The sequence below is a fragment of the Palaemon carinicauda genome, chromosome 37 (genome assembly GCF_036898095.1).
Source record: "Palaemon carinicauda isolate YSFRI2023 chromosome 37, ASM3689809v2, whole genome shotgun sequence".
In the NCBI taxonomy this organism is placed as follows: domain Eukaryota; kingdom Metazoa; phylum Arthropoda; class Malacostraca; order Decapoda; family Palaemonidae; genus Palaemon; species Palaemon carinicauda.
The window spans coordinates 70,704,630-70,725,818 of NC_090761.1; the positions used below are offsets into that span (position 1 = coordinate 70,704,630).

At 35.1% G+C, this 21,189-nt stretch overlaps 2 protein-coding genes across 4 annotated transcripts in view; both read left to right on the top strand.

Annotated features, from left to right (window-relative positions):
• The window catches only part of tamo (PUB and ZnF_RBZ domain-containing protein tamozhennic), a 41,222-nt gene extending 32,445 nt beyond the window's left edge, over positions 1–8,777 (top strand). For all 3 annotated transcript variants that reach the window (XM_068361415.1, XM_068361417.1, XM_068361416.1), the window contains exons 7-8: positions 118–242; positions 755–8,777. In XM_068361415.1, the coding sequence (XP_068217516.1) occupies positions 118–242; positions 755–1,813 (1,184 nt within the window). In that variant the 3' untranslated portion in view covers positions 1,814–8,777. The remainder of the gene's footprint in view (positions 1–117; positions 243–754) is intronic.
• Positions 8,778–19,219: 10,442 nt separating this feature from the next.
• LOC137629777 (GTPase Era, mitochondrial) overlaps positions 19,220–21,189 on the top strand; it is a 30,399-nt gene continuing 28,429 nt past the window's right edge. Inside the window, exon 1 of the mRNA XM_068361402.1 lies at positions 19,220–19,349. The gene's annotated coding sequence lies outside the window, so the exon portion shown is untranslated. The remainder of the gene's footprint in view (positions 19,350–21,189) is intronic.

The window sequence follows — 21,189 nt, forward strand, 5'->3', positions numbered from 1 at the left end:
TAATGTCAGCGTGTGCGGCGTCCTCGAAGGCCAAGAAAAATATGTGCATATTATACTCAAACAGACAATATGATTGTAACTTACAAGTACTCAGTTTAAGAATTCCATAATTTACAGGTAAAAGTGTGAGCAGCCTGGGCTTGGGAGTACCTGCCGGGCAGGTACCCACCGCAAAACTCATCGACTTGGACTCCTCCCTCGAAGCGCTACCATCTCCTAGGACATCACAAATGCTTCCAAAGGTATTACTGTTGTTCATTCTTTATTTTTATTATTATTATTACTATCCAAGCTACAACCCTAGTTGGAAAAGCAAGATGCTATAAGCCCAGGGGCTCCAACAGGGAAAAATAGCCCAGTGAGGAAAAGAGATAAGGAAATAAATATATGAAGAGAACAAATTAACAATAAATCATTCTAAAAAAAGTAGTCTTGGAATCTTTAAAGTTTTTTTCTTTGAGGTTGAAATATTGCTTCATGTAGGAAAATATGAAAATATTTATTAGTATAGTAAGAATATTGTAGTTCAGAATTATTTTTTTATTTTATCTTAACATTGTAACCTATTATTTTTTGAGAAAATTAAATGCTGTATAATGATTATGGGAAATATTTTCTAGTGTTGATAATGGGAATTTTTTGGAAATTTTATATTGTTAGGGGGTTTTAGAAGCTACTAGGGGACCTAGTAATATACAAGAACATAGGAACATTTTGCAGTTTCATTTTATTTTATGATTTTACGTTTCTTTAGGTCATCCCACATAAACGCAGTTCTAAGTCCTCTGGAAGTCGTCCCTTACCTCCTTTAGAAACCTCTGAGCCTTGCCCGCCTCCCCCACCACCACCCGAAGTATTCCAAGCTGGGACTCTAGACGAGCACTTGGAAGCTACTCTCTCTCTCGTGAAAGATCCCAACAGGAATTCATGCAATCAGATGACACCAAATGAGCAAGGTTCCAGTTCGTGGGAGACTTGGGATTTCGTTTACCGGGGTTTGGAAAAGAGGGGTTACAACAAGGATATAGGTGATCGAGGGGACATATTGCATCAGATGACGAGGCAAAATTTGTACTCGGAAGCTGTTTCGGGAAAGAACAACAAAAAGGAAGGCGGGAAAATTAATAAACCATTGACGATAAACCAAGCTTTACAGGCTTTGGGTCTCAATGACAACAGGGAGAGAGTAGAAAGACCTTCAAGTTCCACCAAAAGCTCTCATTCGTTGTCCCACGGTGCTGGCCCCGATGTCTTCCCTAACCTCACTAAAAGGAACAGCCTTTATGATAATTTGTCCGCAGGGTTTGAGACAGCACCTCAGGATAGTGATGATTACGAGGACCGAAGGCCAGTATTGAAGAAGACGAACAACTTGCTGAGAAACGATGTTCGATTAGATTATGCAAACAAGAACAACATCAGTAACTCGTCTTCGCCACGCAGCATGAGCATAAGTAGCAAGAGCACCCACTCGCGGCAAGAGCTGCCGTCGGAGACGTCGCGGTCTACCACCACTGCCCTCACCCTGCAGCAGGCAAGTATTACCACAAGCACTCCCCAGTCGAAAGAGATGCAACCCTGCCGAGACGACAGTCTACAGAGCCCGTGGTCCTGCACGACGTGTACTTTCCTCAACGATAAGGGTCGCTCTGCCTGCGACATGTGCGGAAAGTCTCGGGTCCCAGGGCCGGAAGCAACGCCCCTCATATCGGGAGGCCGTCAGTGTCCCCAGTGTACCCTCATAAATGAGAGAGAAGCTCAAGACTGCACTGCATGTGGTGTTCATTTGGAAGGATCCTCTACCTATATTTAAGGAGGTTCGTGTGGGTCATATGCTAAAGATTTAGTGACAGCCAAAGCAATCATATGTAGTTCCAGTCAGATGTGAAATGCTGAATTTGCCAAATGACCACTCTTTACATAAGATTGAAGTGCAGTATGAAAAATTAACCTTCGTGTTTATCATCGCGTTCAGTATTATGATACCTAACAAATCTACCAGATGATGAAGTGTGGATTGTATTCCTCTAATGAAGGGTATAAAATTGTACTCGGCAGTAATTCAATTGGTAAAATTTGTTGTTCCACTCTGAATGTAAAATGGTAAAGTTATGTTTTAACTGAAAAGTAAATATACATCACAAAGACTTGATATTTATAGGTAAGTTGGTGTCTTGCCATTGATAAGATTCAGAAGCAGCCTTTAATATAATTTTTATTTTCTTTTTCAAGTTTAAATCCTGACTAGAATGTTTTGGACTTTTTCCTGTGATTGATGTGCATAATTTTCACCTTTTAACAAAGCAAATGTTTGCTATAGTTTTTCTCACGTCTTCTCGTTTGTCGTAATGGCAGTTAGAATGTATAGAAAGTGCTTGCTTCTGGACTGCACAAGGATATGTTGTAAATTCCATGTTTTTGGTATGAATGTGAATATTTAGAGGAGCTGTTGATGCATGAAATGTGCAAGGAATGTTTGAATTCTCCTGTCAGAGTTGTACTATGACATATTTATCTAAATCTCTTGTTGTTGAAAATTATACCTATTTTTTTTTAGTGCTATTTCAAACATGTACATTAACCTGACCCTGCGTCGAAAGGTTTTTACTATTCTGCTTGATATTTGATGTGTTGTTGCAGAATCTTTGTGGTACTACACATACCCACAGTGATTGTGGAATGGCTGTCAGTGTAATAGAAATGTTTTTGTCAAATTGAGTACAGTTTCAGGTATCATGCATGGCAGGATGTGAAATGTACCTACCCACTAATAATAAGGCTTTCTTTTCTGCACACTTTCTGTACAAATGTCAACAGTCTTCCTCAAAGTGAGTACTGAATCATTATTCTTTGTTTCTAATTTTGTTTTTCATTGAGGCTCTACTCAGTACAGTACAGTACTTGAAGGGAGTTAATATGTTTGTGTCATCCTCGGGCATAAATACAACTCTTTGTGTCACTTCTGGGGATAAATACAACTGTTTGTGTCATCCTCAGGCATAAATACAACTGTTTTGGGTTTCTGGAGATTTGCTAGGTATTTCTAGTATTCTGAACTCTTAAAAACCTTTTTTAAAACTATGCAGCTATTGCTTGTTCTCGTGAGTTCCTCTGTATAGATTGTGCATAATGGGATTTGATTTAACACCTAAAGGACTTTGATTAGTTATTTTGACCTACACTTGTAGTTACAGTACAGCGTATAGTGTTTTATTTAGATGATTATTTTCCATTTGTCATGATCACATTTTATCTTTCTTTTCATTTATTTTGATATATAAGCCTTCTTCATCCTAGATTCAGTTCATATTGATATTTTCGTAATTGTCTCAAGGGGCAGTTTGCACAATTGTTCTATTATTGATTATAAAACTTGAATTTTCTTAGGAAATAACCGCCCCCCCATTTAACATTTAAGTAGTATCGGTTACCTTCCATCTCTTATTAATTTGTCCGTTCCATTCATTCATGTTTAAACATTTTCAGTCTCGCCTTTTAAATCCGTTTTCAATTTTATACCATACTAATGATTTTGAGGAATTTTTATGTATCGATTTAGTAGTTTTGTATTCTCTAATGCTTTCATTTAGCCATTACTTTTAACTGTAATGATACAAATTATTTTGAAATTTGTCATATTTAGCCGTTACCTTGACCGTTCAAAGTTGTGAGATAGGTTGGAGTGCACCTCTTATAGTTGGTTTTTGCTATGTTTTAAAAGTAACCTTGAAGTGCTATTGTTTTTTTTTTTGCCAGCCCTGTTTAAGTCATTGTGAACTTTAATCTTTAAATCATTCTTTGCTTAATTTATATTTGCATTATTCTTGGAAATATTTGTTTTTTGATTTATAGATATGGTACTGTACTCCTCTTGGGAGAGAGGGCTGGATTACACTTTATCGTTCGTATTTTTGAACGTGCAAAACGTAGGAAGAGTTCCTAGGATTCAAGGGGAAGGGTGGTCCAGATCTTGCATAAACATTTTACAAGTATACGTACAGGTATTGAGGGCAGCCAAAGATAATTCATCCTTTTATAGTCGCATCAGCAAATTGAGGTGGGCAGAAATCTCTCTGTACTTTGTGCATTCAAGTACCAACTACTATGTCCCATAACACTGCTCATACCTTGGCATTTACAATTACAGAAATGTATTTGTTGCTTTCTTACCTATTCCCAGTTTTGAGGCAATTCTCCTCATTTATCCCTCTTATTATTTTTCCCAATTTTGAGGAAGTTCTCATTTATCCCTCTTATTACATCCTACATATACCAAGGCACTTCCCCCAATTTTGTGGGGTAGCCAACATCAAACAAATGAAACAAAAAGGGGACCTCTCCTCTACGTTCCTCCCAGCCTGACAAGGGACTCAACCGAGTTCGGCTGGTACTTATTATTTTCCACATTTTTTAGGAAATCCTCCTTATTTATATCTCTTTGTTTATGGTAGTGGTACTTAGACTTTGTATGCTGGTTATGGTATCCTTAAGAAAAGGTATCCTTTAAAACTGTCGTTAGTTCATAAAATTTAGTTTTCGGTATTGTAAAAATGTTCCCTAAACTTGGCATAGGGTCCGGAAATCTCTGCTATGAGTAACTTACTTTAAAATTGGCATGCTTATTCCTGTAAGTGTCATATCGGAAATTTATGATTGGCTCATTAAATATTAGAAATTTTTATTATTCATCAACTAGCGAACATTCTTGATGTGACATTGGTTCCTCAAACCCCAAATTAATTCAAATTGGATACCTTTACTTAACAGAAGCACAATAAGTCATTGTCTGTAACGAACGTTTCATTATGTTGTGATTGTTTTTCTTTTTGTATATTATGTAAGGATATCAGTCCTTTAGGTGAATAATGCCATGTGTAGTCCTCAAAACTTACACGAGTTTATTGTCCTAGAATCATTGAGTTTACCATAAGGAAAAAAAAGCTTTAAAGGAGTGTTGTTCTTTTTTTTAATTATTATTATCATTAATCAACTAACTGTTATCCTTGGCAATTGATGCGTGAGTGCGTACATTGTGTTTTTTGTGGCCTAGTGTTGGACGAAAATTATGGATTTCCTGGTATTGGTTTTGCCAGTGTATTTATAATTGCACTATCGCCCTGTCAGTGGAGCTCTTCCCTGGCTATTGATAGATGTTCAATAAATATTTTTCTATATAATAGGAAAGGGTACAGAAGTATTGTAGTTAACTAGATGAGGCTTAAAATTTTCTTTCTAGTCTGGTTATTTTATAAATTTTTGCATCACAGGCATAGTTTGTAGTGATTATGGCTGGGATAATGCTATTCAGCATTTCCTTTAGAATATGAAATGTTTTTAATTATCATCTTTATGTAATGGTAAGATTGATACTAAGATACGGTGAACCCTGACTCTCCAGATGATCGTAGGTTATATTTTGCTGTCTAGAAGGGTTCTTTACTTGCCGATGATACAAGTGAGTGGCCTTTCTGTTATTCATGGTGTAATTACCAGTAGTCGAATATCACCGATGCAATAAGAATTTTAAGAACACCTCTTCCTGCAGGGTTGCAGATGTCCATGTTACAGCATAACCCTGTTGTTCAATGAAGCAAAAGTTTTGTTGAAAAAATGGTCACAACAGATAATTATCAAGTCTTGATAGAAGGTGTAGGTTAGCTGGTATTTCCAGCTTCCTTCTTAATATACCTCCAGTCTTCATTATTATTTTTTTTCTATTGGCCAGATAAAATGATTTGATATTTTATAGAAATGGCAAGTGATGTACATTCTGGTACAATGATGCATATCGAACAATTCTGCGTATTAGAATAGGTGTATTTTTCCGATTTTCCCCCCCCCCCCCTACTGTAGTATTCTATTCCCTGAAGCTGATTGAGAAAATAATAATTGATGTTATTTGGTTGTGTTGCTGTGATGCAGGTTCAGGTTTTTCTTTTCTATATTTGTTTCACTAAATAAAAATAATCCTACTATCTTCTTTAAGTCTTCCTCGTATGGTTGTTGTAGCTCAATTACTTCATTCCTTTCTTTTCTTTATTCCTGGCAAATTAACAAAAAATGTATCAAATCTTCCTCCTCATTTTCACAAAAATTACAGTTTATATTCCCCCCATTGTGTCTATTTACAATATTTAGTTTTAACGTATTAGTTCTTGCTCTAAAAAATATCACTGAAGCAAATGTATTGTCATAAATTAACTCTTCTTTAATTTCTTTCTTCCACGTTCCATATATTTCTAAGCTCACTTTACTTTCTATTTCTTCTTTCCACTTTTCAGTTTCCCACTTTCTGGTTTCCGTTTTTATTTCTGCCTTGTTCATTCTTCTTATTTGTCTTATGCCTAAACTTAATAATTCCAAATACTTTGCAGGTTGTTTCCACCATCTTCCTTCTTTTTCTTGAATATCCTGGATAATTATTTTCAGAATTTCCTTCTTTCCATTCAGGGTACGATTTAAGTACTGCAGCTTCCCATCCATCACCCTTGCTTTCATAGAAGATGCACCTATCTCCCCTCTTAGAGTAGTATTAGCTGTGCTTTTAGTGGAACTTAAAATCATTCTTTATACCCCATTCTCTATTCTTTGTAGTTTCTCTATTTCAGTTTCTGTTAGATTTATAACACTTGTTCCATACAAAATAGATGGTAAAGCAATACTTTTCCAGAACGTTTTTCCTATCATTATTTTATTGCTACTTTTCTCTATAACTGAATATGTTAGATTAGCTAATTTTTGTGTCTTTTCTATCATTACCCTTTTCTGAGTTTTAAATATATTCCAATTATTATTTAGCTTTACAGTATTCTTAAGTATGTCAAACTTTCTACTACTTTAATTCCCTCTATGTTATCTGGCTTTTCTTTCATATTGTAAATCATAATATTACTCTTTTCTTTATTGATTTCTAACCCACATTTTTTACTAGTTTCTACTAATATCTGGATGTTACGCTTTGCATTATGTATATCCTGCGCAATGATTAAGGCATCATCTGCAAAAAATAATGATTCTATCTTTATTAACTGATTTCTGAAACCGTTTCCTTCCTCTTCTATTTTCTTCATGACAATATACGTAATCAGTTTAAAAAGGGAAGTTGATCCTGTGCAACCTTGTTTAATTCCACTCGTAACCTCCATTTCTTGTTCTATACCTTCTCGTAAGTCAATGCCCGTAGTATCTCCTTGATAAATATTTGCAATTGCGCTTATGATTTTGGTGTTAATTCTATATTCTTTTAAAACTTGTATTAGTACCTCCCTTTTTGCAGAGTCAAATGCTTTACTAAAGTCTATCGCGGTTACTATTAGGGGTTTCTTGTTACTATAGCTTTCTTCTACACAATACTGTAATATAAAGATATTGTCCTCTACCCTGCCTCCCCCTGTAAATCCTTCTTGGCATTCATTGTCTTCTTCATTCATTCTTATGTGGTCTTCTATTTCCTCTTTCACCATCATCATGAATATTTTATAAGAAATATTTAATAGAGCTATGGGTCTTAGGTCTTTTGCCATTGGCCTTCTTTTCTTTTCAACCATCTTTGTTCTTGACTTCTTCCACATATTTGGTTTTTCTTTTTCGTCCAACTCATTTTGATAACATTTCTGTAAGGTTTCAAGACATATTTTGCTTTTTCCTAGTGCCTTATATAGCTCGTGTTTTAGGCCATCTGGTCCTGTCGCTTTTTTTTTGCCTTTAATTTTCTCAGGCAATTCTTTACTTTTTCTGTTGTGATTTTTGGATTTTTCATTGGTTTTATTTTCCCTTTTGTTACCATTACAAGGTCATAGTGTTCCCCAAGTATGTTTTTCTTCATTCCAAACCGAGTCTATTTTATTTTCATGCTTACAATATATAGTTTTCAGTATTTGATTAATTTCTCTTTTGTTTTTTCCTTATTTAGCTTAGTTCCTTGTTCTCCATAAAGTTATATAACTTTGCCATGGGCTTTCTGTCTGTTCCTTATTCTATCAATATTTTCCCAGAGTTTTTTATTTTTATCCATTTTTATTTCTTGTTCTCTTTTTTTCAAATATAGTAATTTCCTTCTCTCTTCTAATACCTTTTTTACTTCGATATTGGATTCATTTCTTTTCTTTCTGTTTAAATCCTTCCTTATCTTTATGCCTTTTCTTATTTCATCGTTCATCCAGGGTTGCTCATGTACCTTTTCCTCATCAAGAACTTTCCTTTTATATACTCTTGCCAATTTTTCTTCTGCAGCCTCTTTTATTATCAGATCCATTCCTTCTATTCTGTCTATTTGTCTATCTCTTACAATTTCCTCTACTCTTGTTGTATATTCTCTTAAACTATTTTCATCTGTCCTAAAGTATTTACTTCCTCCCATCTTCCTTTATTAAAATTTTTATTCTGATCACTCATGAATTCCAGTTCTATAGTGATCAGATTATGATCTGAGATGTCAAAGTTCAATTTTTCATCGTCTATAATCATTTCCCTAAAGTTTTTATACATTTGTACGTTTACTAGTACGTAGTCTATTACACTTTTTTGTTGTAATCTTTCCCATGTATAAATACCTTTACATCTTAAATCTCCATTCAATAGGACTAACCCATGGTCATTCATCCAATTGAGAATCATTTCCCCGTTCCTGTCTAAATTCTGGTAACCTAAAATTCCTACATGCCCATTGAAATCCCCTAATATCATCAATGCCTCTTCTTCATTTAGATTTCTAATAAATCTTTCACATTCCTGTTTTATTATCTTATCCCTTCTTTTATATTCTTCAGTATTTCCTGCTGAAAAATAAACCAACAATAATCTAAATGTATGATTATATGCATTACACTAAACATACATCAGGTCTTTACTTTTAGTTTCCATCTTTTCCAATTCTAGACTGTCACTATTTCTATAAAGTATCATCACTGTCACTATTTCTATAAAGTATCATCAAACCTCCTCCTTTTTTATCATTCATATTCCTCATATTTTCTACTTTATTAACACCATTACTTAAATTTAATCTATCTAACTTTTGGTGTTTCTGTCAAGCAAAAAAGTTTATTTCTACTATTTAATTCCTTCTCAACTTCCATCAGTTTTTGTTTTGTTAAGCATTGTATGTTCAACAAATAAATCTTAAAGTTTTCTTTTATTCTATGTTTATATTCTTCTTCTTTCCTTAAAGTTCTTGTGTGCCTTCCTCGTTCGGACGAAAATTTTCCCTTCTGTGCAATTTTCCTTTCTTTATGAACCATCCATCTTCACCATTTTGTCTCTTTGTTTGTAATTCTTCCCTTAAGCGCCTATCTTGCTCTCTCTCTCTCTCATCGTTAGATCTGGCGCTATAAAGATTCTACTTTCTCTTGTTTCTGGACAATTTCTAAGGTTCTTAGCCTTTCCTATAATTGTCCACTTCTCTCTTTCACTTTTCATTTTTACTAGTAATGGCCTCTGTTTATTTCTTTGGTTTCTAACCTTTTGGCTATCAGTTGGTCTATTACCTATTTCCAACCTACCTAACCTGATTGTTTCCATTACTTCAACTCCAGTTACCCCTATATTATCTTTGAACCGTTGCTCACACCTATCCTTATCCTTTCTTTGTTTTTCCTCTGTGCTTCCTTCTATGCATTCCTCGACATTATATATTACCAGATTATTTTTCCTCTTTTCCTTTTCCATTATCTCTCTAACCTCTTCTCTAACTTCTTCCCTAATGTCTTCTATTGGCATATTAACTCGTCCTAGCTTTGCCGAACCTATCGAGTCCTTTATTTCTATTATTGCGTGTTCCAGTACCTGTAGCCTATCATTAATCTCCTTCATCTTTTTATACTCAACCTTCATATTCCTATATGATCCCCTACATTCTCTACAAAACCAAGTGAGACTTTGTTATTCTGCAGCACTTTGTAATCTTCCCTGCCAATTTTTACACATCCATTGTGGAACCAAGACTCACAGTAGTCACAGGCGATTCCATACTGTTTCTTTGTTAACTCTTTGTCGCACATGGCACAGTCAGCCGGTTCCCTTTCCATTTCTTCCTCTGATGAGGTTTCTACATCCTCGTTCCTCACCATCTTCACTTTTGGCTTCGTTCCAGTCTTGCCTTTATTATCCATTTTTTATTTTGAGCTCATAACACCTTTAAGTCCTTAATTTTCTTCACTTACATTAATTAACACAGGAGCTCACATGCAACACGACTTTGTGCTCTGTAAATATTGGAGATGTTCTCCAGTTTCTGTGTTCAATGGAAACACAATTTGTTCATCGGGAAGTCACACCCTTCTGAATATTTCATATTTCTAAGAATAGTAACACAAGGCTCCCAACATTTTATTGTATACTTTTGTAACTACGAGAGGGGAAATATCATTTTGAGCCTAATCTTGTGTGCTTGGTATTTCTTGTTTTTCGTCTTGGCCATCCTTCTCTTCCTAAACATACTTCCAATCTCACATCTTTTACTCTCTATGGTGACTCATCTCTCACGCCTTCACTTAGCAAACTGGTGAAAACACTTTTCTCAATTTCTTTTGATGGTCAATAACCAATCCTTGCTGGTGACTCATCTCTCATAATGTGGTGTTAGTCACCCACTCTTAGTCAATGGGGAGCGGGTTGGTAGGTTAAGAGTCGACTTAACCTAGGACAGCAAGTATTTGTGGATTTAATAGAGGATCATAATTTTTTTTTTTTTAAAAGTTACAGTATATTATCTTCAAGAATACAGGATCATGAGAGAGTAATAAGCATTGTTGTAGATGATTCAGACTTATGACTGGAGCTTCAATAGGGAAAAGAATTGGTCCAGACTTACAACTTGAGGTTTCAGTAGTGAGAAAATTATCTAGACTTGTGACATGAGCCTTGAACAGTGAAAAGAAATTACGCAGACTTTCGACTTACGCTTCAACAGTGAAATGAAAGAGTTCAGACTTGACTTAATTTCATCCATGAAAAGAAATATGGTCCAAATTATAGAAAACTTTTCATATGCAATATATCTCGTAGGAAACTTCCATGTTTAATCTGCAATAATGTTATTAGCAAAATATTTTTGTTAACATTGAGAGAGAACAGACAACCAAAAGGTCATTTCATTTTATATGAAACTATATTTCTGCTATATAGTTTTTTCTTATTTTAGAAATAGGAACTTAAGTCGTGATTTGATGCATTGAAATTAGTTTCTGTTTTATTTTGTGGACGAAAAGTCAGAAGTTGCTTTACAATTAAATCGATTAATGAAAGTAACCCCTCCAACCATCCCTTATGATCTATGATCATATGGTTGGGTTTATGCCTTTTTGTTTCTTCTATGTTTAAAAAACTGAATTTGAACTCTTCTAGATTAATTAGGGTAAATTTTTTTTGCTCTGATTATTTTTTTGTACTTTGCGTATGCACAATGTTTTTGTCACCTCATCTTAAAATGATGGACTTTGGACATTTTTTATCATTGACATGAAATTGCTTTTAGAACATTATAGGTCTGGTCATAGACAAGAGATCATCACACGTAAGGCTTAAGACTGTGGGGCAGTACGACAAAAAGAAAGTAAAAATTAAACTTTGAATGCAAGTTCTCTATATGAGAGTGAAATTACGAAGAAATTAGCTGTGATTCTTCTGATCCCCTGTTATAGGAGGAGATTTGTCTTGGGTTACTGTTAACTTTTATTCTTCCAATATCGGTGTATAATCGGTTTATGTAGTGTTTTCTCAGTAGGAGTGACTACTGGGAGGAGTGTTGTAAGTGGTTTCCTGTGGATTTCATGGAAACTTTGATTATTTATTTGTGTTCTGTCCAATGGTTGAGTTTGCCTTTCAGCCAACAAGGTTTGTTAAATCAGCCTTTTCAGGTGGCCCTACAATGTAATATAGTCTGTTCAGTATGCATTGATATATATATATGAATATATATAAATATATAAATTATAGATAAACTGTATGAATACCAAGTGCCCATAATAAAGATATTATAATTAAAGATAATTGAAAGATCTATTTCTTTCCTTAAATGAAGTCAGAGAGTTTAATTGTGCTATGGGAAACATTGATTAACCCTTTTACCCGCAAACGACCTACTGGTACGTTTCACAAAAGCCATCCCTTTACCCCCATGGACGTACCGGTACGTCCTTGCATAAAAATGCTATAAAAATATTTTTTTTTCATATTTTTGATAATTTTTTGAGAAAATTCAGGCATTTTCCAAGAGAATGAGACCAACCTGACCTCTCTAGGACAAAAATTAAGGCTGTTAGAGCAATTTAAAAAAAATATACTGCAAAATGTGCTGGGAAAAAAATAACCCCCTGGGGGTTAAGGGTTGGAAATTTCCAAATAGCCTGGGGGAAAAAGGGTTAAACAAGTTAGAATAGTTTATTTTGAATATTCAAAGCTACAATTTTCTTACAAAACACAAGAAGCTTGATAAGAAGTGATTTGATTTTTGTAACCTGATATATAGATCTGTAACTATATCCTGGGAAGAAGCTACTGCCACTTTTGATTATGGTACAGTACTTGTGTCATTGGGACTATAACTGTCTCAGACTACCCTCGTGCTGTTAGACCTTGCTGCCATGATCGTTTAAGTGGAGGAACTTGTTTCTTGTAATGATGTTTCTCCTGAGGTATTGATTATAATGTCTTAGCTAAATATTTTTATCTGCTTAAACTATTACTGCTAGAGTTGAGATTACATCATATATTTAAAGTTAACCTTACAATGTGAATGTCCATGAATAGAAATTTTTTGTTAAAGTAAACATTTTAAAATTTGGGAAATAATGGTAAACACATTATACTTGGAACTTAGAGGAATATTTAGCCAATAGTGTCCCGTACAAACCAATCCTCTGCGAAAAATGGTCTGTAGTGGTTTACAGCCATCAGTGTACTGAATTCTCATGGTGCTCTGTAGACATTACCAAAGGGTCTTGGCAGTCATTTCCTTGTCTCCTCCACTTTTTAACCTTTTTTTCAGATCTGCTACTGTCTTCTGTCATCATCATCATCATCATCTTCCCCACCATTATCCCTACGTTAAGGGGTCGGTTGCCTGATCCGCCCTCCAATGCCATCAATCAAAGGCATTCTCTTCCACCAAACCTCTTCTCTCCATATCATCCTTCACCATATCTTCGTCTTCTCCACCATTATCCCTACATTAAGAGGTCGGTTGCCTGATGCGCCCTCTCCAATGCCATCAATCAAGGGCATTCTCTTCCACCAAACCTATTCTCTCCGTGTCATCCTTCACCTCATCTTCGTCTTCTCCACCATTATCCCTACATTAAGAGGTCGGTTGCGTGATGCGCCCTCTCCAATGCCATCAATCAAGGGCATTCTCTTCCACCAAACCTCTTCTCTCCGTGTCATCCTTTACCTTATCTTCGTCTTCTCCACCATTATCCCTACATTAAGAGGTCGGTTGCCTGATGCGCCCTCTCCAATGCCATCAATCAAGGGCATTCTCTTCCACCAAACCTATTCTCTCCGTGTCATCCTTCACCTCATCTTCGTCTTCTCCACCATTATCCCTACATTAAGGGGTCGGTTGCCTGATGCGCCCTCTCCAATGCCATCAATCAAGGGCATTCTCTTCCACCAAACCTATTCTCTCCGTGTCATCCTTCACCTCATCTTCGTCTTCTCCACCATTATCCCTACATTAAGGGGTCGGTTGCCTGATGCGCCCTCTCCAATGCCATCAATCAAGGGCATTCTCTTCCACCAAACCTATTCTCTCCGTGTCATCCTTCACCTCATCTTCGTCTTCTCCACCATTATCCCTACATTAAGGGGTCGGTTGCCTGATGCGCCCTCTCCAATGCCATCAATCAAGGGCATTCTCTTCCACCAAACCTATTCTCTCCGTGTCATCCTTCACCTCATCTTCGTCTTCTCCACCATTATCCCTACATTAAGGGGTCGGTTGCCTGATGCGCCCTCTCCAATGCCATCAATCAAGGGCATTCTCTTCCACCAAACCTATTCTCTCCGTGTCATCCTTCACCTCATCTTCGTCTTCTCCACCATTATCCCTACATTAAGGGGTCGGTTGCCTGATGCGCCCTCTCCAATGCCATCAATCAAGGGCATTCTCTTCCACCAAACCTATTCTCTCCGTGTCATCCTTCACCTCATCTTCGTCTTCTCCACCATTATCCCTACATTAAGAGGTCGGTTGCCTGATGCGCCCTCTCCAATGCCATCAATCAAGGGCATTCTCTTCCACCAAACCTATTCTCTCCGTGTCATCCTTCACCTCATCTTCGTCTTCTCCACCATTATCCCTACATTAAGGGGTCGGTTGCCTGATGCGCCCTCCAATGCCATCAATCAAGGGCATTCTCTTCCACCAAACCTATTCTCTCCGTGTCATCCTTCACCTCATCTTCGTCTTCTCCACCATTATCCCTACATTAATGTCAGGATGCCAGAAAACTTTCAATCAATCAATCAATTATCCCTACATTAAGGGGTCGGTTGCCTGATGCGCCCTCCAATGCCATCAATCAAAGGCATTCTCTTCCACCAAACCTCTTCTCTCCATATCATCCTTCACCTTATCTTCGTCTTCTCCACCATTATCCCTACATTAAGAGGTCGGTTGCCTGATCCGCCTTCTCCAATGCCATCAATCAAAGGTATTCTCTTCCACCAAACCTCATCTCTCCGTATCATCCTTCACCTCATCGTGCCATCTAATTCTCTGCCTCCCTCTTGATCTCCCCCTAAACAGGTTCCTCCCTAGCCCTCCTCACTCCCTCCCCACCAACCATCGTTATCACGTGCCCACACCATCTCGGTCGTGACACTCTTATCATGCTACTGTCTTCTATTATTATTATTATTATCATTACTATCCAATCTACAACCCTAATTGGAAAAGCAAGATGCTATAAGCCCAGGGGCTCCAACAGGGAAAAATAGCCCAGTGAGGAAAGGAAATAAATAAATGAAGAGAACAAATTATTAATAAATCATTCTAAAATAAGTAACTAACGTCAAAACAGACATGTCATATATAAACTATTAACAACATCAAAAACAAATGTCATAAATAAACTATAAAAAGACTCGTGTCCGCCTGGTCAACAAACTTTTAACTGACTGGAACGTCCAACCCTGCTATACAGTGGGGCTATATTAAGGTCAAAAGAGGCAAAGGCTGACCAGCTTGCCTATCGTTGGACCATATGATCCTGATGCTATTTATATTTTCAATAAGTTGAATAAAGATTAGAGCAATGCAGTAAAGGTTTAAAAGGCCTCTCATGAATGGTAGAAGCAAGGGACAGTATCATTGCCCTTTCAGGCAGGACAATGGCCTAGAGACTGACCATATATACACATGATCAGTGCCTAAGCCCCCTCCTCTACACTCAAGCTAGGACTAATGGAGCCCAGGCAATGGTTATTATTATTAAGTGCTAAGCCACAACCCTAGTTGGAAAAGCGGGATGCTATAAACCCGGGGGCTTCAACAGGGAAAATAGCTAAGTAAGGAAAGGAAACAAAGAAAAATAACATGTTTTAAGAAGAGCAACAAGATTAAAATAGATATCTCCTATATAGATTATAAAAAATTAACAAACCATGAGGAAGAGAAATAAGATAGAATAGTGTACCCTCAAGCAAGAAAACTCTAACTCAAAAGACAGTGGAAGTCCATGGTACAGAGGCTATGGCACTAACCAAGATTAGAGAACAATGGTTTGATTTTGGTTGATGATGACTCAGTAGTTAAACATATAGGCTCCCCCAAGCGACCCATCCTTAGCTCACAAGGAGGGTGAGGTTGCAGTGATCAAAGGAACTAACGAGTTTGAGCAGGACTCGAACCCCAGTCTGGAGATCGCCAGACAGGAACGTTATCACATAGGCCACAACAACCCTTATGAAAGGGATAGAATAATGGGCTTCAACAAAAAAAACTCTTATGATAAATTAGATGTGCTATGTCTATGTTAGTGTGATACAAAAGAAAGAGAAAGAAGGTAAAAACAGCTGTGCACTTAACTTATAATTAATTTGAAATAATAAGAAAATATGGAAAAATGTCAATAGATAAGTAGATAGAAATCTGACATTAATTAAGTTAGATATAGGAAAAAATTTATCTACACTAATGGATAAAGAGATGTGAGAAAGAAGGTAAAAACAGCTGTGCACTCAACTTATAATTGATGTGATATAATAAGGAAATACAGGAAAAAGTCAATAGATAAGTAGATAGAAATCTGACTTTAATTAAGTTAGATATAGGAAAAAATGATCTACACTAATGGATAAAGAGATGTGAGAAAGAAGGTAAAAACAGCTGTGCACTCAACTTATAATTAATGTGATATAATAAGGAAATACAGGAAAAAGTCAATAGATATGTAGATAGAAGTCTGACACTAAGGAGTAGGAGAGTATTTTCTTCACTGTAATGTTTGAAGAAGGTAAAAACAGCTCTACTTTTACAATTCAAAATAGTAAGAAAATACGAGGAAGTTTTCAATAGATCATACATCCTGGTGTAAGGCACTCAATGAGAGTTAGTACTGATTACATTACTTCTATTTACATGAAAATTATCAAGTCCTATTAAGAAAATAAAAAATAAAATAAGATTCTAAAAATGATCATGCAGATTATATTTCAAAAAGGTTAAAAGACTTCCTTAATTGTGACAAAAATTATATAAAAAGGAAGTTATAAGAACTAAAAGAATAAATAGAATAAACTTGACAGGATTATGCTGATGTGCATAGCTAGATTAAACATACTAAAGCTAAATTAAAGGTGGAAGAAACCATTTATTTAATAATAAAAAATATTACCCAACATGCAGGCTACTCAGAAGCCATAGCAGAAAGCTAAAAATTAACCCTTAGAAAATTCCATACTTTTCTCAGATATAATGATAACAAGGAAGACTATAAAAAACATATATCAAAGGTAAGTAGAGAATATAATGATAACAAGAAAGACTATAAAAAGCATATATCAAAGGTAAGTAGAGAATATAATGATAACAAGAAAGACTATAAAAAGCATATATCAAAGGTAAGTAGAGAATATAATGATAACAAGAAAGACTATACAAAGCATATTGTATCAAAGGTAAGTAGAGAATATAATGATAACAAGAAAGACTATAAAAAAACATATATCAAAGGGAAGTAGAGAATATAATGATAACAAGAAAGACTATAAAAGCATATTGTATCAAAGGGAAGTAGAGAATACGGTATAATGATAACAAATAAGACTATAAGAAGCATATTGTATCAAAAGGAAGTAGAGAATATAATGATAACAAGAAAGACTATAAAAAGCATATTGTATCAAGGGGAAGTAGAGAATATGATAACAAGAAAGACTATAAAAAGCTTATTATATCAAAGGGAAGTAGAGAATATACTGATAACAAGAAAGACTATAAAAAGCATATTGTATCAAAGGGAAGTAGAGAATATAATGATAAAAAAAAAGACTATAAAAAGCATATTGTATCAAAAGGAAGTAGAGAATATAATGATAACAAGAAAGACTATAAAAAACATATTGTATCCAAGGGGAGTAGAGAATATAATGATAACAAAAAAAAAAAGACTATAAAAAGCATATTATATCAAAGGGAAGTAGAGAATATACTGATAACAAGAAAGACTATAAAAAGCATATTGTATCAAAAGGAAGTAGAGAATATACTGATAACAAGAAAGACTATAAAAAGCATATTGTATCAAAAGGAAGTAGAGAATATACTGATAACAAGAAAGACTATAAAAAGCATATTGTATCAAAAGGAAGTAGAGAATATAATGATAACAAGAAAGACTATAAAAAGCATATTGTATCAAAAGGAAGTAGAGCATATAATGATAACAAGAAAGACTATAAAAAGCATATTGTATCCAAGGGGAGTAGAGAATATAATGATAACAAAAAAAAGACTATAAAAAGCCTATTATATCAAAGGGAAGTAGAGAATATAATGATAACAAGAAAGACTATAAAAAGCCTATTGTATCAAAGGGAAGTAGAGAATATACTGATAACAAGAAAGACTATAAAAAGCCTATTGTATCAAAGGTAAATAGAGAATATAATGATAACAAGAAAGACTATAAAAAGCCTATTGTATCAAAGGTAAATAGAGAATATAATGATAACAAGAAAGACTAAAAAGCATGTTGTATCAAGGGGAAGTAGAAAATATAATGATAACAAGAAAGGCTATAAAAAGCATATTATATCAAAGGGAAGTAGAGAATATAATGATAACAAGAAAGGCTATAAAAAGCATGTTGTATCAAATGTAAGTAGAGAATATAATGATAACAAGAAAGACTATAAAAAGCATATTATATCAAAGGGAAGTAGAGAATATAATGATAACAAGAAAGACTATACAAAGCATATATCAAAGGTAAGTAGAGAATATAATGATAACAAGAAAGACTATAAAAAACATATATCAAAGGTAACTAGAGAATATAATGATAACAAGAGACTATAAAAAGCATATATCAAAGGTAAGTAGACAATATAATGATAAAAAAAAAGACTATAAAAAGCATATTGTATCAAGGGGAAGTAGAGAATATAATGATAACAAGAAAGACTATAAAAAGCATGTTGTATCCAGGGGAAGTAGAAAATATAATGATAACAAGAAAGACTATAAAAAGCATATTGTATCCAAGGTAAGTAGAGAATATAATGATAACAAGAAAGACTATAAAAAGCATGTTATATGAAGGGGAAGTAGAGAATATAATGATAACAAAAAAAAAGACTATAAAAAGCATATTGTATCCAAGGGAAGTAGAGAATATAATGATAACAAGAAAGACTATAAAAAGCATATTATATCAAAGGGAAGTAGAGAATATAATGATAACAAGAAAGACTATAAAAAGCATATTATATCAAAGGGAAGTAGAGAATATAATGATGACAAGAAAGACTATAAAAAGCATATTGTATCGAGGGGAAGTCGAGAATATAATAACAAGAAAGACTATAAAAAGCATATTATATCAAAGGGAAGTAGAGAATATAATGATAACAAGAAAGACTATAAAAAGCATATTGTATCAAGGGGAAGTAGAGAATATAATGATAACAAGAAAGACTATAAAAAGCATATTGTATCAAAGGGAAATAAACAAGCAAACATGTGATTATAAGCGAATTACAAAGAGCAAAGGGGAGACTGTTACAACGGCAAAATCATTGTATTACTACTACTGTCACTCCATAGTTGACTAGAAGTTGTTTCAACCTTGATCTCGTAAATACAGTGCACATAAACTTAGTATTGTCGAGTAAATCTTCAAATTTTGGTAAGCTATAATACATTTTACATGAATTTTACAGGTTTTTAACGATTTATCTTGCGTTTTTGCTCTGTAATAATTGCCATTGGTGATCAATAAAGTACTCGTGTGAACCCACCCAACTTTTTTTTCCTTTTTTTTTTTTTTTGCATCGGTTGTCTACGTTAAACCCGAGGAGATATGTCTACGGAGAATTGCATCTTAAAGAACTGTCTAAAATTAGTAAAAGAGATAAGAAATGTTTAAAATTACATAAGTAATTTGCATATGTATGGTCCATGTCTACAATCAACATCAATTAGAAAACATTACAGTATAAAGTATGGGTGTTAACTTTGTTGGGAGCCTTTGTATATTAGCGGCCAGTTCCTCCCGCGTGCATTGAAAATGGACATCAACCAACGTAAACTCCCCCCCCCCCACCTAACCTACGTGCCATGTCCTTACCTACTTACCTAATATGGGGAGACTGTCTTTTATCAAACCTAAGGATGGAGGAGGGCGGTATTACTATTGTTCCAGTCAGAACAACATTTTCTAATAAATATTAATAGTTTTCCTAGAGGAAATATCCCATTTAATACGAAAATGACATTTAGGGGCGTATGTATGATAGTGGCCACCTGTATGTATTACTATGTCTAACTTAGTGTAAGGGGGGTTGCAGTTGGGCGTAAGCCCCCCCCCCCCCCCCCCCGTTATCTAAGTAGGTAAGGACACGGCTTGTAGATTAAGTAAGGGAGTAAAGTTTAGGTTAGTCGATGTCCATTTTTAATGAACGCGTGAGGAACTGCCCGCTGATATACAAAGGCTCCAACATTTATTTCAGGCCTAATAAAAAGGTACAAAAAAATATATATTTATATCTGCCGGCAACGGTGACCACCCAGTGGAAACCCAGGGTTTTGGATGGGGAAAATATATTGGGGAAACAATAAATAATGATAATTTCACCAAGAGGGCTTACTGCAATACCTAACCTTGAGTGAGGCACCAGTAAATTGTCATAAAGTCTATACTATGGGATCTTACTTAGATACAGACCAATATATTTTCTGTATGAGTATTCCAGGCATATTCAATATGGTTGCCGAAGCTTTGTAGAATTCAGGCTGTGGCATTAGAATATTGTGTGCACTTTGACATCAGAATTCAACATATCTGCATGACTTTACAACAGAATTTATAATTTTATTGACAAGATCGATAAAACAAAATTACCTCATCCAGTACTTATAGTTTGGCCTTTGTCTTAGTTAAACATCTGTCAGCATCGACTTGCTGTTGAAGTCACTTTTTGCTAATAATTAATTAGTTGTTAATGTAAATCTGCCAGAATCTGATTATAAATGTCTGGCCAGGCAGTTAGTTTAGAATTTTAATGCACAGTATTTTAGAATTTTATATATTTTATCATTAGTCATAATTTTACATCAAAATTTAACCAACTGACTAAACGTGACAGCACAATTATAGACAATTGACAATATTACTTTGTATTTGCTAAAGGTAACCAAATCCTTTCATTACCCTTTAGGGTTCCTTATATTTTGATAGACATAGTTATGGTATGTTACCTTTTTTCCCTGAGGAAGCACAGAAAAAAGGAAAAATGTATTACTCACCATCCATAATGTCTTTGTATCTACTGAGAAATTATCCAGTAGCCTATGCCACAATTACATTGACTATTGGACAGACATTTTGTTAGGTTAGGCTAAGATACCATTGTATTATAAAATGAGGTTAGTGTCAACCTGTTCAAGAGAAGAGCATTTGCAACAAGTTTGAACTTCTGAAGTTCCCTTGATTCAACTACTGTAGGCCTACCAGGGTTGTGGTGGCT